We start from the raw sequence: 19,954 nt of genomic DNA on the forward strand, positions 1-19,954 counted from the left end.
GAAGCAATTTCGAAGTAGAGTATCGTTCCTGACACTTTACAGTTGTAGTTTAATGAACTCAAAGTGAAACGTACACTTGCGACTCGCAACTACGTTGACGTTTCCATATAACCACCGAAGCTGAAGTTCACAAATTAGATCTTTCCTCGATGGTCGTTATTTGCATTAAATTCGTAACTTCAATTTATTCGGCTAAACTCGATACATCGTCGATTTGCATTTCTCATTTATTTTGGAGGTTGAATCGCTAGGAGTATAATTAATTTGGCACTGTGTTTGTAAGGTTAACGCCCATGATACGAATTTCCTGTCGAATGGAACAACATTCGAAGTCCTTTTAATTAAAATTCGCACTTTATTCGTTAATTACATGTAGATGGCGCGTGAATGTTTAATGGAACAAGGATCGTGACGATGGAAAAGTTATAGTTTTGTTAAAATTCTATGTAAATACGTAGCAACATGAATTTTAAACAACTTTGGTAACAAACACAAAGCTTTGACGAAGCGAAACTAAATACAAGCATTTCCCGTGTTGCAAAGTCATTTGCATGTTTCATAATTCGAGGCTGGCCCAACCAACTCGAAATCGACAACAAATTTTTCCATGCAATTGATATCCTTACAAACGCGTCGTAGACAAATTTCCATGAACATTTCTTCCTCCGTGAAACTTCTTACTAATCTTTACGGTTGCACGGGAATATTATTGGACAAATGGGAACCACTTTTCCCGAGGTTACGCCTTGGGACAAAGAAATGCTCACGTATGAATCACATAGACAAAATAATTCAAAACCCCTCCAGTGGGACGTTTACCCTCCGACTCCTTAAGTGTTATCATTTCTTCGTCGGAAAATGATACTGCCCCGGGAGAATATGAAAATCCGACCGATTAAACGAATCCTCTATAAACATCGTCTGGTTCCGTTACGAAAATTTTCATAGAAATAGCTTCGTTGGTATCTTGTAATTTCGTATATATCGACGAGATATAACGAAATATCGTAGCAGAAAATACTGGAAAATATCTAAGAGTCTAAAACGTTGAACTTTATACGTTAATATCGCATGATACTACATAGGCTATTTTAACAGACAACTTATAATATAATAACTTATTTATATATAAACGAAAGTTCTAAAGTCTCTGTCCCTTCTTAGCTCACCATGGACACAGAAGTAAGTCTTCCCTTAATTATTATCTTAAACATAGTAAAGATATTTCGAAGAACTGAAACACTTCGAGTGCTAGGAGTACGTCTCATGCTTAAATTTAGCGATGCCATATTAAATTAGCAATTAGCTCATCATCAGTTGGACGACCTTTTGTCGTATACATATATAAACTCGCACGATAATAGGCCCCTGTGTAAAATATTACAAAGCAGGAGATACGATTAAATTTAGGTTGAAATATGAAAATCCAGCACTCGAGATTGCCCGCCTTAGCTTCGCATTTATAATACTATTTCACAGCTGCTGGTGACATTTGAATCGCAACTATTCCACTCTGTTATTCGGTTGCCAACGGCCGAGGAGTTCTGTGAAATAGCGTCGATCAGTCCCAAAGTTGCCCCGTTTGACATAGAAGTTTCCAAGTTATTCTCGTAGCAAAAACTAGCCTCATACGTGCCAGCGTAAACATGGAATTTCAATCGCGCGAAATCTCGGTAAAGTCGACGTGATCGAAATTTTTCAAGTCCATAAATTTCGAGACGGAAACTTACTCGACCAAAATAGTATCGCGTTGAATATTTATATTATTTCTAGACGACGAATTCGTCTATTGTTTTATCCGCTCGATTATTACGAGTGCAAAGTATCGAATTAACCTTGGTCAAATGATGCTTGTTCCAGGTCATATACCGTGGTGGCACCAATTGGAAGGGAATCTCCTTTTGATCGTCATCGTGGCTGCGGTCGTCCTCATACTTGTGATAATAATCATCTGCGTGGCGATCTTCATCGTCTGCCGACGCAAACGTAGCCAGATGAAATGTAAGTTATATTCTGTTTCATATTTTGTGATTGTGATCTGCTACTCACAATAATTCGCATGAAGTAGACTATCCAATGGACTTTCTTCGATATCGTAACCACGCAATGAACAGTATAAATAATTACAAAAATTAATAGACGTAGTAATGGCTCTGAAAACTGAAGAAATTATGCTTTGAAAAAGAACTAAAGAAAGACAGTCCAAAGTTCTGATAGCTACACTCGATAGCTAAAGTTAAAAAAGAATCATATAAATCGATAAACGGTGGTTGTCCTAAATACTTCACATTCATCGAACACAACATGGGCATCACTTATATTCAGGATGTCGCTTTACGATAAATACGCATTATTTGAACAGTTTGATCGATGTAGTAACAGAAAAATCTTGGAGTAATTTTCACACAATTTTTACACAAAACTTAGGTGATTGATAAATTAGTTGTTTAGATACAAATACGAATCCCATTGATAAATTTCTACAACCGATTTTACATGTATTACTATTATTATTATGCTTACATGTTTTTTTTTTTTTTTTATCAAATTCGTAAAGTAAACATAGCAATGTAATTTACCAGTATACAGTACGAAGTAGCTTCTTTTGTTGGTATCGACAAGAGCAAGCATGTAATGCATATTTGTCGTAGCACCACCTCATAAGAATTAAATTCGATAGATCATATTTGCTAGAACAGTTATTATCGAGATTGAAAAATGAAAAAAAAAATGTAATGACAGTCAGTTCCTGCAACGCAACGCAATACATTCCTTAGTAGGTCACGTGTTGCACTATTTGTTACGTTATTCACTTTTAAAAACAAACACCATTCATAACGATGAATACACGTGCATTCGTAAAATTTTAACGATTTGCACGATACATATATATATATATTCACAAACGTTACATTTCACGAGTTTCTCGCTAGTAAATTAAATGAAAACAAGTGTCAACAATTCGTCATAGCAAACACCGAAACATCACGCGTTTGTAAAAATACATTTATTGCCATTAAGTCTGGCTGCAAATATATCTTTTCCCTACGTAATAACAATGCTTTTAACAGTCAATAATAATCTTTATGTTAAGCTTGACGTGTCAGCACAAAGAATGTGATTAAAATTATATGCAAACACTAATTTAATCGATAAAACTTTGATTGTTATTTTTGTATAAATGTAATAAGAAAGTTTAATTGCACCACTATATCTGTATTGTTAGTAACGAAGTTGTCATGTTATTAAAACTTTGTATCGTGATCGGATGACTGCAGCCAGACTCGCATATAAATCATGCACTGCATACATTATTTTACGTTGTTATTATCGCATAGTTCATGCTAGTTACAAGAAGAGCATGTCTATTATGTTACGTAATCGTATAAAGTAGATGGACAATGCGAATTTCTCATTTGAATGTGAAAACAAGTACATATACATATACAAATTATTAATTATACGAGCCTGTGCCGCGTTGCTGTGAAAACGAGGAAAAATGCAAATATTATCGATTACTTCGTGGACATTTATAAAGATAACATCAACCGCTTCTGTAATTAATGAGGAGGAGTTTCCTTTGATTTGTAATTTGCAAATTAAATTTTATCGTTACAGCGATTTTACTATTTTTCTTTCTGCTTTAACAACGCATCTTTGAAACTGTACTGAACCTTGACATTCACTCTTGCTGTTGCGCAATTCAAAGATGATACTGTACAGTCTCAATTTGTATTTGAACCGCTGTTAGTCGTAAATAAATAAATGATAGGTTTACATGTAGAAATAATTAAATGAAACTTTTATACGGTGTACAGCACACCCTTTCTTTTCTTGCATACTTGTTCCGCATTCCAAAGTATCTATAGATTACGTTCATAACTCCGCGGCAACTTTTCTAGTTATAACTTCCGCTATTCCGAAGAGACACTTAAAGCTGAATCCGCGAATAAAAGAAATAATTTTTACATCGAGTTATTCCCCGTACATCAATTATTTCTCTCATCGTCGAAGAAACACGATTTTCAAACGATACAACATAAACTACACTTCTTTTAACCCTTTCATTCCTGAATTATTCTTTTTTCTCGTACTAATTTAATTTAATTTTTAGAGTTAACTCGGGCTAAAATTGGTTCGGGAAAGAGAAAAAAAAATTCTAATAGTGTAGTCTTCGAGGAAAACTGGTCTTTTTCATATGCAGAAATAAGGGCATTCGTCCTAAACGACAGTGTCTTGTGTGTGGTAATTTTGTGTCCTCAATTGTGGACGCCAGGTCTGATAGGTTTAACCTCCAACAACGAAAGAGATCCGTAAGAAACGAATCGTTAAAAATGTCCACGAAATCATTGGTTCTTTCGCGTAGAGAAAAAAAAGATTCCGTTCCAAGAGCGGCACGTGGCTCGCGAATTTAACGGGATCCAGCTCGGAAGTTAGTTGGCGTTAATTAAATTCGTGCCGCTGCGAAGTTGAAACTCAAAAGAACACCCCGAATTAAACGCAAGGCTCGGATTCGAACGTAGTCCTCGAGGTACAGCAGCTGGCAACGGTTTCGTACAGTAGTCTCCCACTAACACAGAAAAACTGATTCGTTTCTGCTCTACTTTTTAATTTGGACTTGCTAAACAAAACACAGACAGTAATCGGGTGGTCGAGCTGGAGGAACGCGAACAGTAAGTACGAAATACAACCCATCGGCGCTCCCTTTCTCCCTTATCACTCTTCGCGTTTATCTTTCTTCTTTTCCCTTCGTACACTGCTCGATGTTCTTCTTCTTCTTGTCGTTTCGCCACTCACCATTCATCTTTCGTTGCCCGCCGATCTCCTTTATTTTGAAAGATTACCCCAACTTCTGGTCGGTTGATGTTTGCGTCCGCATGGTGGCTATATTAGACGTGCTTCCTAGAGATGGGATCGAGTCTCGTGCCTCGGAGGTAAACCTTCTCGAATCCAAGCTTCGAAAATTTCAAAGAAATATTATAAGTCACAATCTAACGTTTATCGGCGATTTTCGACGTCGACTTCTTCAGGCGCGATGAACATTAAATTATGAAAGTTTTAAAGAGAAATGATCATTCTGGAAGAAAACGATTAAAATTCTCGAGAGGTATCCTTCAACTGGAGGGTAATTAAAAAATTTCCAAGGGAATATCTTTCATCGCGAAGAAAATGACAAAAATACACGTATCAAGGAAACACTCGAGACACGTACAGGAAGTTGTAGTCTAACGGGTCAAGACTTAACCCTACTCGCGAGATGCTTGATCCCATCGCTGGCTGCTTTAACTTGTCTGGAAGAAAACGTAATCGTATTTTTCGCTTTATGAAACCACCGCATGCGCACGACAGCTTACCGGTATGCTAATAATTTAGTAGAATTAATTTGGAGCACATTGTATATAACACTGTCTACCGTACATGTATGGCTGTATGTGCTACTGTGCCGCGATGCCCGCAGGGTCCCAGGTTACTAACTCATCCTTGGTAAATCTCGTTATACGATTGATCGATGGAATTATCGGTTCATCGTATCGACAGTTTAACAAGCCGAGGATCTGAAGAGGATTCTGTAACACCGTCATGTCACGAACCGAAATCTTCATCTTCGCGATCGGGGTGGTAATTCAAATTAAACTACGAAACAGTTGTTCGACGGGGAAATGTTCGTTCGTCGAGTATGAATGTTCGATAATCTCCTTCGAAATAAAATTCAAAAATTATTGTGTCCTTAAGAAGACCAGAACTAGTAGAAAGGCATGGCGTGTTACGCGATTCCGATCTATATACTTAGTACAAGAGAAACAGATTTGGTGATATCAAAACTATTATTTAATTTAGTCAAACTTCTTCGATAGACATAAAGGGTACGAATACTTATGGGACTGGCTGTATATATAAGTATCGTGTATTATAATTTAAATGTGTTTCCGATGTGTTGAATGCGGTGTCTGAATGTATTCTGTCACGTGGTGTGGAATTTCATCCGATGTGTATTTCTATTGGTGGTTTACCACGAGGTAGAGATGGATGTATTTATAAGTGATTGGTAAGTTTGAGGGTAAAGCCGGGATTTCACATGCTTGAATGGTGGATAGCGGTGGCACGGAAAAGTTTCCGACGTTTTCGTTCCGCACACTGAATGGATGAGGATAGACTGTACAATCTGACATCGGATGATACTTGATACAAAAATACGTCAAAAGTACGAAACAGTCGAATTTAGTTTAGGGATACATTCGACCCACTTATGGGCATAACTTGTACACAAATCAAACTTTACGATGTGTAGATTCATAGTTTAATCTCGTTACGATCTGTACGATAAATCACCAAATGCCACCGTACTTTTCACCCCATGAACGCTGATCTTCGACGGTGTATGGGCGTTTAACGCGTGTACGTATCATCGGTATCATGACTTATCGACTTTATTGGTGTGAGTTAACGTAACAGCAACCCCGTGATATGTGTAGTGTGCACGAGATTGTCTCCAATCTCCGATCTCACAGGAAGCCGAGACATCGCTCTCTCTCCCGCTCTTCCCTTTCCGTCTCTCGCCCAGTCTTCCTCCACGGTTGAATGCACGTTCCGTTGCATAATTTAGTGACCACTTCCGGCTTATAATAGTTTACTGTCAAAGTCTGCGTAGAGGTGAGGCAGGTAAGGGTTGCACGTGTAAATGAATAGGACGGCGAAGTTCTTTGTTATTCGAATGCAAAGCGTCCACTGGCGCCCTTTGTTGCATAATTTAGAGACGATTAGTTGTACCAGTTGATCTCCGTTACAATGGCACCACTCTATTCCGTCGCGGTGACACTTTTGCGAGGTGAAAGGTAGGTGAAGGGTTGCATGCTCGATGAGCGGAAAGCTTTCTCTCTTTCCTATTGACACGGCCGACGTTCTAATCGTGACCTGAAACGAAGAATCCTTTTCGGCGGTACATTTTTCGACTCGCTCTGCTATCGAACGCGACGAGAATATTTAGAACGTTCGTTAACGTCACGGCGGAATTTAAATAAGTAAGCAAGCGTTGTTGAAATTGAACCATTATCGGTGTACCTTTATTAGACCGGCGGATGGTATAACAAGCGTTGAAAAATCCAACGGGAACGACATGAGGTTTTACTTGTCATCGATGCATTTTAATCCTGTCGCGTCTCGAGTCAAATCTAATCGGTATTGAGAACAATCGTGGCTCAGGAATAGCGACAAGTTGTAAAAAAAATAAAGAGATAGACTCCCATTTCGAACAGTGACCTTCGATAAACCGCCGCCACCCCCTGCATCCTATGCATATGCAATTTATCATGTACGAAGAGCGAAAAAAAAGGAATTTTATTACCAAAGCATCATGGAACTGTGACTTTCATATTTTGAATTGCTAAACTTAGCGTCGCGTGTTCCGTTCTCGGTGGTTTTCGAAAATATCGCCAGGGATATCTTTCGCGCCGGGATTCTCGAACCATTCGATATTCAACCGGGGGATTATTGTTCGAAAAACAGGGAAACCGTCGAAGCACGGCGGGATTCTTTCTATATTTATTAAAACCTTTTGAATCGATTAACCCGATTTCGCGTTACAGAGACTTTCCCAACAATAAATCTGTTTTTGCCGTTAAACTCGCGGAATCTGTTGCAATGAAAATGGAAAATTATTTGGAAAATACTCAAAGGAAGGTACGATCGTTTCGAACTTTAATTAAAAAGTTCGGAAGGATCGGGCATCGCGTTAACGTTCAATAGTTTAGTACCTTGCGAAGCAAAGCGAAAGCAATCAAAAGGATTCTTCTTTTCAGTTTTATCTTCGAGAGTAACCTTTTTAAGTGCTGTGTCCATACTGTACCCTACTGTATTATTCAAGCGTTTCCTCAAACCTCGGAACAAATGTCTGATCAACGGAAAGTCAATATTCTATCTTTACTAGGAGTCCAATTAAATGTGCACAGTTTATCTTGTTATAGAACCGCGATGCCTTGAAAATACTTCTCAATTTGCTTTGTTTACCACCCTTCTAGTAATTGGCAAGCTCTCTCGAGACGTTACACCTCAATATTTTAACAGCTGTTTATTACCGGTACAGTAATACAATTATTTCGCTCACGTGCAAACTAAACATTTTGATCTCGATTACGATAATATTATTTTCACGCTTGAGTCCGTGAAACTACCATCCTAAACCCTTCTCAACCCTTCTCAACACGTTGATCGCCACGTCACTCATATATGCGTGACAGCGCTTTTCACCTAAGAACAAAATAAAATTAAATTAATTCTGAAAGTTAAATGTCAAACAAAATGAATTTGAATGAAATATTTGAACTACGAATGCTTGATTATGTAGTTTCTGATAATCTATAAACAAAGTTTAGTCGCAGCAGAAATTTTCAAGCGTGTCAGTCTGGCAGTCAACGTGTTATTTACGAGACATATACCTTTCCTCTCGAATCTTTTTGGGAAAAGTTTCCGAAGACACAGTACTAAAAAAGTAAACGCGATTAGATCGCTGGCATGAAAAATAATCGTTGCACAGTCCCGACGGTGGGCCACCGAGTCCTACGGTGTCCTCGCACTCGACCCAGGCACCTGTGCATCCGACACCGGCGCCAAGGTGGCCGTTGAAGCCTGGCGTGCTGGTGCACATCAATCGGAGCCACAGTCTGCGATCGGGTCTCAGCGTTCGTGCCAGCGAGACCCTGCGAAACGAACTGATCGCCAGACGACGCGACGAGCCGATGGCCGATCGATTCCTAATGGAAACGACGATCGTCAAAGTGCCAGCCAAAGTGTTCCGCAGGAGGAAGGAGAACGCGCGGAGGAGTCTGACCGTCTCTAGTCTGCATGACGACGGTATGATTGCCAGGGCTAATAAGATTAAAGCCATGTTTGGAGTACAGCTTAAAGAGCAGGCCACTTTGCCGGGCATTTCCAGAGAGAAGACAGGTGAGTCTGCGTGTACACCTCCAGCCGAGAGCGTGGCCGTAGAACTGTCCCGTTAAAGTTGGCAGGCACGAGACGCCTGAAACTTTGACGACTACATTTTACGAGGGCTAGGAAATTGTAACCCTGTCCGCCTGTTAATTTCGTCCGACTTTATTCGGAAGCTTGAATTCATATTTGTGTACCAGCTTCCCGGACGATCCTTGAATATTTATACAGTGCCTGTCCCCGAGTCGCCGGACGCTCGCTTGTCCGGCATGGGAGAATGCAAATTAAAACGCGAACAATTTCCTGAGGGTGATCACATTAACGCATTTTCAAATTAAAAGGCGGTGGCTTTTCTTGGTTTGCCCGGGGAAATTCAATCGCGTTCGACTCTGGAGTTTATAAATTTTACAGAGGGGTCTTCGAAATATTCTACAATTGTATTTTACAACTTGAAATTACAAATTTTATTCAATTTTTTACGTAGAATCACTCCCTACTCACTCGCACCACTAGTTACGGGACACCCTATATATTGTTTTCTTTACAAGGCTCACGAACCGTCAACATAGAAATTTGGAGAATTTCGGTCCTAACACATTGTTTATAAAATGATTCCTCGAATCTCGTCGTCGCGTTGATCGCGCAACGCTCGATATATGAAAATGAGTCGCGAAATGAAGCGCACCAAATTTCAATTTGTTGTGGAAATGATTCGCATACGCTTAATTAAAAATACAGGCCGGTTGCAATTTCACAGTGTTCATCGAAGTACATTGAATACTTGATAAGCGTGGGTGGATCGCGGAGATCCGATTGCCCGTTCGAACGAAAAATTACATAATGTTTGCGTATCTGCTTGCCAACATTAAAAACAGTTCACTTGATCCTTTGAAATAAATTACCATTAAACCCTCCCGCGGTGCTTGTTAAATTACAATACGTTTTAAAGCGTACAATACTAAATCGTCAACGGATTCGAGAGGGCAGATCTTGCGATATATCTGGTAATTACCCGTGATCACATATTTTACATACATCAGGGCTTTTTCTGTGTGATATTTTCCATGACCTCTCGAATTCTTTCAGCGTTAATCCCGTTTAATTCCCTTTATTGGTAAAGCGTTTGAAAGATTTAATTCCAAGTATACTGTTTATTCCCCTTTTGCGCGATTCGTTGGCTTTGCTCGCCCCGAGGTAATGCGTTTGAAAATCGGAAAAATGTCTGGAACGATGAAAACTTCTCGCGGTTAATCCACCAAGTGTAATTTTTACTGGTAAATCTCTACTTACATCAGATGTAGATGTTACAATTGCTATACCAATGTACGAAAATAACGCGTATATAATCCTCAAAAAATAACGAGTATTTTCATTCGCTCTTTTTTTTTATATATATATCGTGGCAAAGCGCAATTGCATCATTCAGTTTCCAATATTCATTCCAAATTCATGATACAGTCACATTAATGTTAAAATAATCCTTTAGTAATGTCGTATTATTTGTTTTCGATCGTGTCTGCCTCGTGTTGTTGCGTATCGACGTTGCAATGTTGTTTATTATCCCGTAATTCATGGTTCCCTTCTGCGCGTTTCTCCGTCAATTGATTTTTACTAACTCTATGAAATCGCTTTCGATTAAATTACTTCCATCGATCCACAGGAAAAACGGCACATAATTCATAAAGAGCGTCAAGGTTCCGAAGTTGTTCCAGAATTTTTTCAGCAGCCCTTGTAGGTACAAATGAACCATGCAAATTTCCCTGGTCCAGCAAGTCGTCCTAAACAAACAAAAAAATACCATACCCCTTCGATATGTCGCACGTAACAGCCAGCTGCATGAAAAAAAAAAGGCTTTATGTGTTCGTGTCATTGCTTTGTTTTGTGTTTTGTGTTTCCCTTAGCTGTGACTTACAAAAGAATAGCGCCACGGCAGCGGATATTGCATGCGGAATCATCGTGCGAATTGAATCGTGGCAACGTTTCCCGTAAGCGGAAAAAACCTGGCGCAGGTACGTATCACAAATGTACAACACGCGCATGGCTCGCGTGTTCGCATCTGTCGACGATTAAACACGAATTTTCCTTTCTCTGCGCTGATTTTTACCCGTTCAACGGATGGACAAATTTTGCTGTCTTTTTTTTTTCGGCGCGTGGTGTTTGCACGTACAGGATTACGACCAGAGCACGCGATCAACTAAAACGATCGAGGATTAAAAGGTACGTGGGCTCTTAAATACACGGAAAGTTTTTAAGTTTTCCTGACATTTTACAGGTCGTTTTATTAGGTTGTGCTACACGAATTAAAAAAAAGTCAAGAGTCGATTAGCAATAATATTCCTAATTTAACGTGATACGTGACCTGATTCGTATAAAATTAAAAAAAAAAGGATGTTAAAAATAGGAGGTTCGAGAATACTCGAGAAAGTCGACTTCGAAAGTCGTTAGCAAACGCGTTCGTTAGTGGTTGCTTCTGCTTGTGTTGGTAACGATAAACACCGATGTTGGAATTGGAATTATCTTACCGTCTTTTAACCAGGTAGAACCAGTTAAAGTAGAAAATAGCATACCGTCGTTGACGCGCGCAAACATCAAATAAAAATCGCGTGTTTGCTCGATGAATTTTCGAAATCGATTTTCTCGCGAACGAAGTCCCGTAGGAAAAAATTTTATTTCACATGTTGAATTCCATGTCGCTGCTGAACGCAAATGCGTTCCAATCGAGTGACAAATATCGAAACATGTACACTACTGGAAGCGTAGGTTGATGAAAAAAACAACGAATTTGAAATGAAACCGTATTTCCTACGACTCACAGCATGCATAATCGTATTAGATAAGCGAATCTCTGAGACTATGAATTTTTCAACGCATGATTGTTGAGACTTGTTTGCTTTTCTCAATGAATGCCCACCGACCCCAAAACTGTATACCTGTACTTTGTTGATGCTCTAATCATCTCTGTTAATCGAATGTTTCATTCTGTGATAGAGCCATTGTTTCAGCAAACTGGTGTAAACGATTCTTAGCATCGAATAGTATTTAACCCATTCACTGTCAACTACGAGATGCCTCGTAGTTCGAATCGATTGCAACTACTCAAGGGATAAGTTTATAGTCTGTTGAGTCGCGAATTATTGCAAAAGAAGATCGTACACTTTTTTGTTAAACAACAAATTTAACATCACTTTTTATTACCAAAATAATAACCTAGACTACACATCTGTATCAAGTCCTAGCGACCAAAGCGAAACATTTGAAACTTGGCTGGGAGTGAATGGGTTAAACAAATGCGTGGCATAGCCGAGGGAAGTTTATCTGATCGACGATTATAAATATTTTTTCGAGGTATTTTACAAATGAATAACAAAGTAACTTGCGGTAAATAACGAGAATGAAATTATTCATCGAACCGTATTATACTGAAAAATTAAATGTTTACACGCGAATTGGATTCGTTCAATTTCAGCGTCGTCGGTTCGTTATAAATCCTGTACGTACAAACATTTGTGTGCAGATAACGTGAATCAGATGTACATATCGTGTTTACGAAACACGACAATGAGACAGTTGTAATTTACTTAATTAAAGCTTCGCGTTGCACGCCGAGAAAGCTCCTTTGCACTCTTCGTATTTAATACGAATAGTAAAAAAAAAAAGCGATTGGTATTTCCCGAAATAAAGTGGCAATCAAACTCGACCCTGTACACAACCATCTGTCTATAAATGGACACATGATAATTGTAGTTTCAATTCCATTACTGCTATATTATTGATAACATTCAAGATCGTATACCTAAATTGTCGATAGTTCGTTATTTGAAACGAATAATGCATGCATTCCCGATGGAGAACATTATGCGATAAAGGGTTCGGTTTGAAGTTGAATTTACATTACCATAATCGACACAAAAAAAAAAAAAAAATACTTTGCGACGTCCGAGGTATATCAAACGTACGACGACCGTAGATATAGGCATAGCTATTCACTTGTTATAGGATTTAGGATGACACATCGATACTTCAGTTAAATTCCTCTCTTCTCTCTCTCTCTCTCACACATACACACGCGTACACTGTCTATCTCTCTCTTGTGCACTGGACGACCCTTCGCTCAAACCAGTGATTTCCAAACTTTTCTATTCTAAAAGAAGATTCACGTAAACTCGTGGTAAGATTGTTCGAATATCAATGGGATATTAAAAATGCTACAAAGACAATACAGGCGTACAATCGTTGAACTTAAACGCCGAATCTATTAATACAGGAAGAGAAGTTTAAATTATCCGCATCGAAAGCTTTCTCTCGCGCCTAGTACGTACATAGTTTGGAAAACACTGACTTAAACAGCCCCCCCCCACCCCCCCACCCCCACTAGAAACTTTCCAAAACGGATACCGTCACGTGTCTCGTAGGTCTCGCCTGATACTCAACCTCGCGTGTCGTTCGTGTTTAATTATGCAAAGTCATGTTTCATTTGCACTTACAGATCCCAATCAAGCTGCGAATAACAATCACGTGAACAGCGTGTCGGAGGGTCTACCCGAGCCCGGGGCAAAGACGTTTTACGAAAACCTGCCTTTCCACGGGATCCAAACACCGCCTAACAAGGTCAGTAAGATGTCCACCCGACGGTTCTGCCATTGGTTGTCATTAAAGCATGATCTCATACTTTTACTTTGTAAGTTTTCCACTTGCGTGCTTGTTAGTGAAACGCGAACGATGGAAGGCGCTCGCCGACAGAACGGTGGGAATTCACGCGTCAGGAATTCATATTTTCGCCGACAAAACCGGCTGGTGGTACGCGATCGTTGGTTTCAAGTGAAACATAAAACGTGCATGGATTTGTTCTAGAACCATACCGCGTCCGTATGCTTCTGCTCCCTTCGCGTGCGCAAGATGATATTCGTATAAAACAGCGAATTGGATTTTCCCCAAAAATTGAGGAGACGGGAAAGAAACTGTCGTGCTCCGATATTTTATTCGAAGAAGGTTGTGATCGTCTCTTTCCTGTTCTTTTAAGTACTTCCTTCTTAGGAGGAACAATTTACAAACGATAAGCTAGTAAGAATAAATGAAATAGTGAAAAAAACGAGCTTAAACGATTATCATCGATGGATCATCCAAGTTTCTCCGATAAAGTAAACACGATCTCGTTAAGGCTCCTTAGGATATTAAGGAATCGGAACGTCCCTGGCAGACGTTTAACGGTAACTTCGTTTAACAATAGAGAAACAGTTCTTTTCAAGCGAGTTGCGCATTGACAACCAGCAAACTCCGTTTATCAACTTCCGTCGAGTATTCTTACCAGTCACGATTTATAAAATCAATATCGTTCACAGCGCCCGCACAATGTTACAACGAGCAAAGGGAAAAATGTTCAATCCCGAGTTTACAAACTTCATAATATCCTTGGAACAGACCAAGCGGGGAACGGGGGCACGAAACGATAAAGTAAATAGAGGAAATCGTGTCCGTAGAATTTCCCGTTTTTCAACAACAACTCCAACGATATTCGCTGGCGGGAACGTTCAACCGTTATTATTATTTAATCGAAAACAACGCATTTCGCGGCGTTTAAATCGCGGCGTTCCACTGGGAGAGCACTCGTTTTCTTAACTGAAACAGTAGGGGGTGGGGGATTGGGTCTCCCTTAATTAACGCCAAGCCACGGTCGCGAAGTCGGACGGAGAAAAAGAAATAATGAAACTGAGAGGGTTGACGATGACAGAGGTAGGAAAGAAACCCATTCCCGTGAAAAACCACCAAGGGCAGAATAATGGGACAATAGTTTTCGCTTGCGCGAGACGGCGCGTGGAGGGCCCCCTGGATGAGGCTAACTCGGGGTACGAATGAAGGTAATCTGATGAAAGGGGGTCGAAAATATCAGAAGCACCGGGAACTCTCGAGACTCTTAACCGCGAAATGCAGCACGGAAAATCATCACGAAATAATCGCATTATAAGAAGCTGGAGTGCTGGGAGTTCGAGCCTTGCCCTTCGCGGAAAGGGAACCTGGAGGACGCCAGAAACACAGGAAGCACGGTGTACAAGGATCTAGCGGGGAGTAGCTTTGTGGCGGGAGCCTTTAAGCGCAAAGTACCGAGTTCGTAATGGGTTCCCTGCTAATATTCAATCCCTGTTCGCTGTGCCATGGTTCTTCTCAAAAACTCTAACGAGAATCTCATCTTAAAGGAGGTCCCTTGCTCTGGTAGTTCGGGGACAGTGAATCGATTCTGCCTAAACGCGTTCCCGAAAACTATTTCCCGATTACGATTCGAATTTCGTGACGAATAACGATCGCCTAGTAATATCCAGATAAAGTTTCCGCGGGTGTGCTGGTGTTTCGCGTTTTACGCGAGCGATCGTCGCGCAAATAAATAAACATTTGAACACGCGATATAACCGCTGATCAATAATTTACATATTCATCTCTCGCGGCGAGTCGGGATGGTTCGCGCGTTGAATTATGGATCTCTGGGAACGGGAACACGTCTGGTAAAAGCTTCTGGAACCGAAGATGGGCGACAAAAGGGACCCAGGCTAACGTCTACTCTCTCGCCTCTTCGCTTTCAGCTTCTGTCCATACTCAATTACTTCGGATACGAACCGTCCTGCTTCCGATACGGTCATTACAGGCCCACTTGGTTAAATAAGAGAGGATTAACCTCACTTCTCGCGCGGCAGATGCCATAAACTATACCTACCGCAGCCCCCGTTCAACGCGCACCAGGCCTCCTCGTAAAAAGCTAACGACTCCTTCTACGACTTTCTTCCCCGCTTCTTGCGAGACAATGCATTAGGGGTGCTGCTGGATTTCAGCTGGTTTTATTATTTATCGCGCGAAACAGATCGATGTTTTCCACGTCTCGGTGGGAACTAGACAATGGGAACTGGAGGAAAATTACGTCTGTGGGTCGCGAACTTCGGGGGAGCCTCCCCATAAGAATTCCACGAAAGATAAGGTTACTTTCAGGATGTACACTCGACGTACTTAGAGATAAATAAACTCAAAGCATTAACGTGTCGCTTCGATGTAGAACGGTGGAATGACTTGTCCATTCGACGAACGTTTTATCAGGTGGTGAATATTCCGAGCCATCATTGCATCAACTTATTCATCATGCATCGATGGTTCTCGCGTTGAAATTTGAAAGATTAATCGTGCACGAAATGAATAATTAATGCGTGCCTCGCGCTACCTCGTATTTTCAAAATACTAACGATAGAGCAAATAACATTTTGTTAATTATGACGACCGATGACGGTCTATAATTTATTATACTTAAATCAGCGTTCGGTAATTATAGTAATTTGCATTCGATTTATTGCATCGAAGATAACGTTTGCAAGTTGTCCCGTCGACGTTTTGACTTAATAAAAGCGATCAATTCTGATAACCAATTTAATTCTATAACATAGATTTAGATATTTAGAAAATCCGTAAATCGATCTCGTTTATCCAATTCTTGTACAATCGAGATTATCCGATACAAAAATGTACGGTCACGCGTGTGTTGCGTATCTCACGGTAAAATTCGAAAACGCGATATCACGGCGTGTATCGGCAAATTCTTTTCGTCAATTTTTTTCCTCGTTTTCGAGTGGTGTCCATTAACGTACAACTATTTCATTCTAAAACGGGGGACTCGCGTAGACTAGAAAAATTCTAAAAAGCGTTCAATTCGGTATTCGAGTACTACGTAAACAATGAAACATTTACACAACACCGATTCCACTTTCTGTCTAGTTTCCTTCGTTCGAGTTCAACGTTTTTTTCTCTCTCTCCCACTTTTTCTTTGGGAGGAAGAAGGGAATGCAGGCTCCGCGGAGGGACGAGTTTAAATATCTGGGCTACGAGACGGGGCGAGCTTCTGACGACTATTCAAAGCTGATTCCTCGGGAGTATCGCTCGCTTCGTTCGAATTGCAAAGCAGGTTTCCTAAAAAAAACGTTGTAACGAACCGTCCTACACAGTTCTTTTTCCAACTCCAGTTCCTCGTGCCACCGTATTTTCCAAGGGAGAGAGAAATAGTGGCGAATAGAAGGAACACTTACCTTAAAACTGACATCGTGCTCCCAAGCCGTTCGGTTCTCGACGTCAAAGAGCGGATAACAATGAATAAAAGTTCCGTCGCTTCCTACGGTCTTGCCGAAACGATCGAAATTTCGGAAATAGAAACGAGCGAAACTTCTCCTATGATCACGTCAAGTGTGCGTTATTATTCCAATTCGGAAAATCGCGACGACAGCGAGGTAAAGCCGGGAGGAAACGGGTTGGTAGAAATAATTAACTCTCGAACAAACTTTCTAACAAATGGAACTAGAAAGTTCGAGGATGAAAGTACGGTAGAGTGGTAGTTTAAGTGAGTTTCGATCCTTTTCTATCGGTCGTGTAATTACTTTCCGTATAGTTTAAATAATTCTGCATGATATCACAGATTTCCCATCAAATTTCGATCTTGCTAAGTAATCGCGCCGGAAATCTACCAGCATTCCCTCGTACGCGACCGTTTACAGTCAACCTGTTTTTGTGCGGTCTTGTTTTATGCGATTTTTTTACATTTGAATTTAACGAAAGCGAACATACACACAACCACGATCGATTATTAACCCATTCACTGTCAACAACGAGATGGCTCGTAGTTCAAATTGATTGCAATTACTCAAGGGATAAATTTATAGCCTTTTGAGTCACGAATTATTGCAAAAGGAGGAAAACGTAATTGTTCGACATCATTATCGTCGCGGTGCTTTCAAAGCAATAGCCAGGCGGAAATCAATTTCCTAGAGACGCTAAATAATCAGCGAGTCGATAAGTGTTGGCCAATTTGCATCTCACGTTACCCGAGGCCTTCTGTGATTACACGAAATTGTCAGCGTCTAATCAAAGATGACAGCGCAGCCTCGGGCGCGTATAAAGCCCTTTCAACGTGTGACATGCTCGGAAACCTCGAATGGACATCCCATTTCAATAATTACAAATGTTACAATTGTCACTCGACAATAAGATGACTCCCTTTGTATCTTTATCGTTAACCTTTTGCGCTGATCGAATTTCACGCGAACAACAGGAATTAGAGTAACTTTCGGAGCGTTAAAACGGACTAGACAGCGAAAGGCAACATCGATGAATGTCCTCTTAATATAGCAGAAGCATCGGACTGGCGTGAATGGTTAATGAATGGACATTTGACCGAATCCGTGCAAACCACGAGCCGTCGCATCAGTGCCCCTACGAGCAGGGAAGTATTTCGATCGGTCGCGTCATAAATCGTCATCGACGTGTCGATTGATCGATATCGCGACCAGACTCGTGCCAGAGTTATATAGGCATAATAAATTAATTTTCCCGATCGCGGCTGGCTGGCGTCATAAACACGACGAACGCATGTTCGAGCACCGGAGAGCCCACATTGAACGAAACTATCGATCTCACGTTAAAACTTCCACGCAATTTCTGTCCCCGACGACTATCGGCCCGGTGATTGGGCTCTGTCCAGGTAGGTGCAATTATGGTCGATCAGCAGAGTTATTTCGCTAGAGCCTCACCCGTTTTTAACGCTTTCCGTTCCCGCCAGTGCCTTTCGATGTTTCCTTAGATCTGGCTAGAAATTTCGTTCTCCCACGAAGGAATCCCAACTGTTACGTTGGATTCTTTATCCGATTTTTGTTCAGATAATCGTAGGAAAGATGGATCATTTTCTCAGCCTTCGTGTCATCTACGAGTTTTTATTAAAAAATAGAAAACAAGTTGTAAGCTTGTACTCTTATTCGATAACAATATTGGAAATGATTTTGTAATTTTATTAAAAAATCAGCTGTCGGATATCTGAAAGGGATCTGAAACAAATAAAAAAGGACAGTTGGGACGTTCCCCTCGTGAGATGGAAACGAATTAAAAGCGACAATAGCCGTTTCGATGACCGGTTCTCGCTCTGCAGCCAACATTCGTGTTTGTTCAGCCTATTTGCTCGCTGGTCCGAGACTCACAGTTGACGTTCGAACGACAATAACCAGTGATACTCGGCCAGCGAATTTTTCGGACCACTGTAATCTCAATTACGAGCTTGCAACGTCTCTTCCACTTTTTCAGCTGCGTTCGTTATGACTTTTAAGAGATTCGAGCGAAAACGAACAATTTCTCGCGCACAAGTAACTCCGTTGGCGTTGATTAAAAATTGCTGGTACGAGGCTTTGTTTCTTGTTACCGGTTGCGAACTAATTTGCAAGATTAAGAAAGTTGAAAGGGTTACGCGCATGGTTGGTCGGCTAAACCATGGTCGCAAATATTTTAATCAGAAGAATATGTAAAATCGATAACAGAGATCAAACCGATAGTTGATTTCTACTTTCCAGAGCAGAAGAAATGAAGACATTCTCACTGACTGTGAATCAGTGAGAACCTGTCGCTTCGCGTGTTCCATTCTTCAAGAATAATGTCATCCCATGCCAAATCGATCACTTTTTCCACTCGAGGGACTTTTATAAAACCAAAAAGTAATGTAATCCACGTGAAATTAGAGGTGATTTAAGTCCACGTTTCGACAGTTTCGAATTCGTTTAAAAAATACCACCGAACTTTGCAATTTGGGTATATAAAATATATCTGTAATCTATCGAAAAAGTTAGCGCAAGGCGATTTTGCATTCCGGTAGCACGTTCTGTTTATTCGTTATGACTAACGTAATCAAATAGAATATTGGCAAAAAAGAAACGAGTTCTCCTATTCAAACAAGACCGGTTTCGTTAAAGCTTTATCAGTCGCAACGCTAGAAACTTTTACATCTTTGTGCCAGAATCGATATCAAGTAAACGAGTACGAAGCTTTGCGTTACTAATCCATATTATTGGATTAAGACTACAAAAGCATCGTCCATTTATCTGGGCAGAGGCGAGCTCGTCTATGAATACAGAGAGATACCGTCCATAGAAATGAATAAAGAATGTAGAACTAGATTTTTCCATGCGAACATCCATTTTCGAGAACGTCCATTGCGAAAATTCGTCAGGTACACGAGCGATTGAGTACA

The 19,954-nt window shown here is 40.5% G+C and overlaps 1 protein-coding gene across 5 annotated transcripts in view; it reads left to right on the top strand.

Annotated features, from left to right (window-relative positions):
• The window catches only part of LOC128878088 (hemicentin-1), a 253,712-nt gene that overhangs the window by 205,678 nt on the left and 28,080 nt on the right, over positions 1–19,954 (top strand). For 3 of the 5 annotated variants that reach the window (XM_054125956.1, XM_054125960.1, XM_054125959.1), the window contains 6 exons: positions 1,165–1,182; positions 1,861–2,001; positions 4,637–4,673; positions 8,531–8,940; positions 10,827–10,934; positions 13,412–13,533. In XM_054125956.1, the coding sequence (XP_053981931.1) occupies positions 1,165–1,182; positions 1,861–2,001; positions 4,637–4,673; positions 8,531–8,940; positions 10,827–10,934; positions 13,412–13,533 (836 nt within the window). The remainder of the gene's footprint in view (positions 1–1,164; positions 1,183–1,860; positions 2,002–4,636; positions 4,674–8,530; positions 8,941–10,826; positions 10,935–13,411; positions 13,534–19,954) is intronic. The other 2 variants (XM_054125957.1, XM_054125961.1) reach the window with 1 other exon arrangement.

This window comes from Hylaeus volcanicus, chromosome 6, assembly GCF_026283585.1.
Source record: "Hylaeus volcanicus isolate JK05 chromosome 6, UHH_iyHylVolc1.0_haploid, whole genome shotgun sequence".
Classification (NCBI taxonomy): Eukaryota; Metazoa; Arthropoda; class Insecta; order Hymenoptera; family Colletidae; genus Hylaeus; species Hylaeus volcanicus.